This window comes from Zonotrichia albicollis, chromosome 38, assembly GCF_047830755.1.
Source record: "Zonotrichia albicollis isolate bZonAlb1 chromosome 38, bZonAlb1.hap1, whole genome shotgun sequence".
NCBI classification, from domain to species: domain Eukaryota; kingdom Metazoa; phylum Chordata; class Aves; order Passeriformes; family Passerellidae; genus Zonotrichia; species Zonotrichia albicollis.
Window position 1 is genome coordinate 1418067 of NC_133856.1, and position 6498 is coordinate 1424564.

Sequence of the window (6498 nt, forward strand, 5' to 3'; positions counted from 1 at the left end):
ATCCCAAAAACTGCCCCAAAACCGCCTCAAAAATATCCCAAAAACTGCCTTAAAACCGCCTCAAAATATCCCAAAAACTGCCCAAAACTGCCTCAAAAATATCCCAAAATCAGCCCCAAAATCGCCTCAAAAATACCCCAAAAACTGCCCCAAAACCACCTCAAAAATATCCCAAAATCTGCCCCAAAACCGCCTCAAAATATCCAAAAACTGGCCCCAAAATCACCTCAAAAATATCCCAAAATCTGCCCCAAAACCGTCTCAAAAATATCCCAAAAACTGCCCCAAAATCACCTCAAAAATACCCCAAAAACTGCCCCAAAACCACCTCAAAATATTCCAAAAACTGCCTTAAAACCGCCTCAAAAATATCCAAAAACTGCCCCAAAACCACCTCAAAAATATCCCAAAAACTGCCCCAAAATCACCTCAAAAATACCCCAAAAACTGCCTTAAAACCGCCTCAAAAATATCCCAAAAACTGCCCCAAAACCGCCTCAAAATCACCTCAAAAATATCCAAAATCAGCCCCAAAATCACCTCCAAAATATCCCAAAAACTGCCCCAAAATCACCTCAAAAATATCCCAAAATCTGCCCAAAACCACCTCAAAAATATTCCAAAAACTGCCCCAAAAACCACCTCAAAAATATCCCAAAAACAGCCCCAAAATCACCTCAAAAATATCCCAAAAACTGCCCCAAAACCGCATCAAAAATATCCCAAAATCTGCCCCAAAACCGCCTCAAAAATATCCCAAAAACTGCCCAAAACCACCTCAAAAATATCCCAAAAACAGCCCCAAAACCGCCTCAAAAATATCTAAAAACTGCCCAAAACCACCTCAAATATATCCCGAAATCTGCCCCAAAACCGCCTCAAAAATACCCCAAAAACTGCCCCAAAACCGCCTCAAAAATATCCCAAAAACTGCCCCAAAACCGCCTCAAAAATACCCAAAAACTGCCCAAAACCACCTCAAAAATATCCCAAAATCTGCCCCAAAATCGCCTCAAAAATATCCCAAAAACTGCCCCAAAACCGCCACAAAAATACCCCAAAAACTGCCCCAAAATCACCTCAAAAATACCCAAAAACTGCCCCAAAACCGCCACAAAAATACCCAAAAACTGCCCCAAAAACCGCCTCAAAAATATCCCAAAAACAGCCCCAAAATCACCTCAAAAATATCCCCAAAACGGCCCCAAAATCACTTCAAAAATATCCCAAAAACTGCCCCAAAATCACCTCAAAAATATCCCAAAAACTGCCCCAAAATCACCTCAAAAATATCCCAAAAACTGCCCCAAAAACCACCTCAAAATCACCTCAAAAATATCCCAAAAACTGCCCCTAAATCACCTCAAAAATATCCCAAAACCACCTCAAAATTGCCCCAAAAAACAGCTCCAAAATCACCTCAAAAATATCCCAAAATCAGCCGCAAAACCGCCTCAAAAATATCCCAAAAACTGCCCAAAATCACCTCAAAAATATCCCCAAAACTGCCCCAAAATCACCTCAAAAATATCCAAAAACTGCCCAAAAGCGCCTCAAAAATATCCCAAAAACTGCCCAAAACCACCTCAAAATATCCCAAAAACTGCCCAAAACCGCCTCAAAAATACCCCAAAATCACCTCAAAATATCCCAAAACTGCCCCAAACTGCCTCAAAAATATCCCAAAACCATCCGAAAACCACCTCAAAATATCCCAAAAACTGCCCCAAAACCGCCTCAAAAATATCCCAAAATCTGCCCCAAAATCACCTCAAAACTGCCCCAAAACGGACCCAAAAATGCCAAAAACTGCCCCAAAATCCACTCTGGAAACACCCCAAAATCCCACAAAATCACCCCAAAAATTGTCACAAAATCCCCCCCAAAATCCCCCAAACTGGCCCCGATTCACCCCAAATCCCCCGTGACCCTGGCTGACCCCTGTGACCCCTGACTGACCCCAGGGCGTGACCCTGACGGAGCTGAGGGCGCGGAGCAGGGGATTGGCCGAGCCGCCGAGGGGCGTGGCCAGGAGCAGCCAATCAGGGACGAGGGCGGGCGGGAGCAGGCCGTGAGTGTTTGGGGGGAATTCGGGGGATTTTGGGAAAAACTGGGGGGAATTTGGGGAATTTAGGGGAAAATTGGAGGGATTTGGGAGAAACTTGAAGGAATTTGGGGAAAATTTTGGGTGAATTTCAGGGATTTTGGGGGAATTTGGGGAAAACTTGAAGGAATTTGGTGAAAATTTTGGTGAATTTCAGGGATTTTGGGGAATTTGGGGAAATCCAGGGGGAATTTGGGTTCTCAGGGGTCCTGGAGGGATTTGGGGAGATTTTATGGAAATTTCAGGGATTTTGGAGGAATTTGAGGTGATTTGGGCAGGATTTAGAAGATTTGGGCGGAATTTGGGGAAATTTGGGGGCATTTTGGGGTCCCTGGGGCATTTGGGGGGTCTTTGGTGGGGTATTGGGGGCAATTTGAGGAAATTTTGGTGGTTTTGGGGTCTCAGGGGTTCACGTGGGATTTTGGGAGAATTTGGGGATTTTGGGGGGGTCCTGAGTAGGGGCTTTAATTTTGGGGTTTTTTTGGGGATCTCCAAGGGGATTTTGGGGGGATTTTTTATGATTTTGGGGGGATTTTTGATGATTTTGGGGGATTTTTATGATTTTTGGGGTATTTTTGAGGATTTTGGGGGGGGTTTGAGGATTTTGGGGAATTTTTGATGATTTTGGGGGGATTTTTGATGATTTTGGGGGGATTTTTTATTATTTTGGGGGGGTTTTGAGGATTTTGGGGGGGTTTTTGAGGATTTTGGGGGGGTTTTTGAGGATTTTGGGGAGGTTTTTGAGGATTTTGGGGAATTTTTGAGGATTTTGGGGGGTTTTTGATGATTTTGGGGGGATTTTTGAGGATTTTGGGGGATTTTTGAGGATTTGGGGGGATTTTTGAGGATTTTGGGGGGATTTTTTATGATTTTGGGGGGGTTATTGAGGATTTTGGGGGGTTTTGAGGATTTTGGGGGGGATTTTTGAGGATTTTGGGGTTTTTTGATGATTTTGGGGGGTTTTTGGGGTCTCCCCCTTCTCTCACCCCCTCCCCCCCCAGGACCCCCCCGGCTCCCCGCCCCCCCGCCCAGGTGCCCCCCGGTGGCTCCGCCCCCACCCCGGTGACGGACAGCAACGGGCCGCGGAGGCCCCGCCCCCTCCCAGGTACGGGGGGATTTTGGGGGGATTTTGGGGATTTTGGGGAATTTTGGGGGGTCCTGGATGATTCCCAAGCCCCCCTTGACCCCTCCCCTCCCCCACAGCCACGCCCCCGCCCCGCCCCCAACGGGCTCCGCCCCCCGCCGGCCCCACCCTTCGATTACCAACAGGTAAAGGGGGCGGGGCCTGGGAGGGGGGAGGGGCTTGGGGACAGGGGAGGGGCCTGGGAGGGGGGAGGGGCTTGGGGACAGGGGAGGGGCCTGGGAGGGGGCGGGGCTTGCGAGGGGGGATGGGCTTGAGAGGCTCCAGAAATTTGGGGGTTTTGGGGGAAATTTTGGGGTATTTTGGGCAATTAGGGCGGAGTTTTGACAATTTGGGGGAATTTGTGGAAAAGTTGGGGATTTTGGGGGGAATTTTTGGATTTTGGGAGTAATTTGGGGGGGATTTTGGGGGTATTTTTGAGGATTTTGGGGGAATTTTGGGGGGAATTTTGGGGATTTTGGGGGTAATTTTGAGGGGATTTGGGGGTAATTTTTGGGATTTTGGGGATTTTGGGGGTAATTTTGGGGGGATTTTGGGGGTGATTTTGGGGGTGATTTTGGGGGTAATTTTGGGGGGATTTGTGGGGTAATTTTGGGGATTTTGGGGGTAATTTTGGGGGGTAATTTTGGGGGATTTTGGGGATAATTTCGGGGATTTTGGGGGGATTTTGGGGGGATTTTGGGGGGGATTTTGGGGATAATTTCGGGGATTTTGGGGGTAATTTTGGGGGATTTTGGGGATAATTTTGGGGATTTTGGGGGTAATTTCGGGGATTTTGGGGGTAATTTTGAAGGAATTTTGGGGGATTTTGGGGGTAATTTTTGGGGTATTTTGGGGGTATTTTTGGGGATTTTGGGGGTATTTTTGAGAATTTTGGGGGATTTTGGGGTAATTTTGGGGGGATTTTGGGGGGGATTTTGGGGTAATTTCGGGGGTTTTGGGGCTCCCCGAGTTTGGGGGCTCGGGCGGGAGCTGCCCCCTTTTTGCCCCTCCCCCCCCCAGCTGTTCCAGGAGCTTTGGGTTGAAAACGAGCGGATTCGGGAGCAGCTGCAGGAGGCGGAGCTGGCGCTGACCCAGAGCCGGCTGGAGCTCGAGAGGGTCACGCAGGTCAGGGGTCACGCGGGGGTCACGCAGGGGTCACGCGGGTCAGGGGTCACGCAGGGGTCACGCAGGTCAGGGGTCAGGGGTCACGCAGGGGTCACGCAGGTCAGGGGTCACGCAGGGGTCACGCGGGGCAGGGGTCACGCAGGGGTCACGCGGGTCAGGGGTCACGCAGGGGTCACTCAGGTCAGGGGTCATTCATTGGTCACTTATGGTCAGTTGGGTCTGTAGGCACTCAGCGGTCACTCAGTGTTCATTCGCTCACTCAGGATCACTCAGCGGTCACTCAGCATCACTTGGGTCACTCAGCGGTCATTCAGCGATCACTCAGTGGTCACTCGGTCACTCAGTGGTCACTCAGTGTTCATTCGGTCACTCAGTGGTCATTCCGGTCAGCCACCTGTCAGGGTTACTCATTGGTCACTCAGTGGTCACTCAGGTCAGTGGTCACTCATTGGTCACTCAGTGGTCACTCATTGGTCACTCAGAGTCACTCAGGTCACTCAGTGGTCAGTCAGGTCAGTGGTCACTCAGTGGTCTCTCAGTCACTCAGTGATCACTCATTGGTCATTCATTGGTCACTCAGTGGTCACTCAGTGGTCACTCATTGGCCACTCAGAGTCACTCAGCAGTCACTCAGAGTCACTCAGGTCACTCAGCGGTCACTCAGTGGTCACTCATCGGTCACTCAGTGGTCACTCAGTGGTCACTCAGGGCAGTGGTCACTCAGAGTCACTCAGTGGTCACTCATCGGTCACTCATTGGTCACTCAGCGGTCACTCAGTCACTCAGGTCACTCAGCGGTCACTCAGTGGTCACTCAGCGGTCACTCAGCAGTCACTCAGTGTGACCCCGTTCCCTCTCCCCCAGCGCCAGGAGCGCAGCGCGGAGCGGCCGGCACGGCTCGAGCTCGAGAGATTTGTGAGTGTCCCAAAACCGCCAAAATAAACCCAAACCCACCCCCCAAAAAACACCCAAAACCACCAAAAACCACCCCAAAAACCACCCCCACTACGAACCTTTCTCATTCCCCTGCTCTTACCTCGATTTTCCTGCTCTTTCCTCCTCACGTTTTCTGCTTTTCCCCCTCACGGGCGCCGCCATTTTGTTCCCCTCACGGCCGCCGCCATTTTGTTCCCCTCACGTTTTCCCGCCTTTTCTCCCCTCACGTTTTCCCCGCCTTTTTCTCCCCTCACGTTTCCCCTCCATTTTCCCCTCACATTTCTGCACTTCTTTCATTTCCCCTCACACGTTCCCCCATTTTTTGCCCTCACATTTCTTCTTTTTTCTTCCCTCATGTTTTTCAATCATTTTTCCCCTCACATTTCCCAGATTTCTCCTCACGTTTTCTGCTTTTCTTCTTCCCCCTCACGGCTGTCGCCATTTTGCTGCCCTCAGGTTTCCCGCCCTTTTCTCCCCCTCACATTTCCCCCTCACAATTCCCCCTTTTTCTCCTTCACATTTCCTTCTTTTTTCCCCTCACGTTTTTCCCCCCATTTCCCCCCATTTTCCCCCTCACAATTCTCAACCTTTTCCCTCACATTTTTGCCATTTTTCCCCTCAGATTTCTCACCCACTTTTCCCCCTCATGTTTTCCCCCAGTTTCTCCCCTCACATTTCCCTCCATTTTCTCCCTCATATTTCTTGCTTTTTTCCCCCTCACAATTCTCTCAATTTTCCCCTCACATTTTTGCCATTTTTCCCCTCACCTTTCCCTCCATTTTACCCTCACATTGCTGCCATTTTGTTCCCCTCATGTTTTCCCGCCCTTTTTTCCCCTCACGTTTCCCTCCATTTTCCCCTCACATTTTCCCCCTTTTCTCTCCTCACATTTCCCTCTTTTTTCCCCTTGCTGTTTCTCTCCCATTTTCCTCTCACAATTCCAAATTTCTCCTCACCTTTCTCTCCCTTTTCCCCTCACATTTCCCTTTAAATCTTCCCCCGTGTGCCCCAGGAGCGCCGGGCGCTGGAGCTGAAGGCGGCTGAGCTGGAGGAGGAGCTGAAGGTGATTTTGGGGTGATTTCAGGGTGGTTTGGGGGTGGATTTTGGGGTGATTTCAGGGTGGATTTTGGGGTGATTTCAGGGTGGTTTGGGGATGGATTTTGGGGTGGTTTCAGGGTGGATTTTGGGGTGATTTCAGGGTGGTTTGGGG

General features: G+C 49.9%; 1 protein-coding gene across 1 annotated transcript in view; it reads left to right on the forward strand.

Moving 5' to 3' along the window:
• Nucleotides 1–6351, forward strand: part of PPP1R12C (protein phosphatase 1 regulatory subunit 12C) — a gene marked incomplete at its 3' end in the record, with an annotated part of 23461 nt that extends 17110 nt beyond the window's left edge. Inside the window, 5 exon segments of the mRNA XM_074531655.1 lie at nucleotides 1965–1986; nucleotides 1989–2071; nucleotides 4248–4352; nucleotides 5217–5267; nucleotides 6301–6351. Coding sequence (XP_074387756.1) covers nucleotides 1965–1986; nucleotides 1989–2071; nucleotides 4248–4352; nucleotides 5217–5267; nucleotides 6301–6351 — 312 coding nt within the window.
• Nucleotides 6352–6498: the final 147 nt, after the last annotated feature.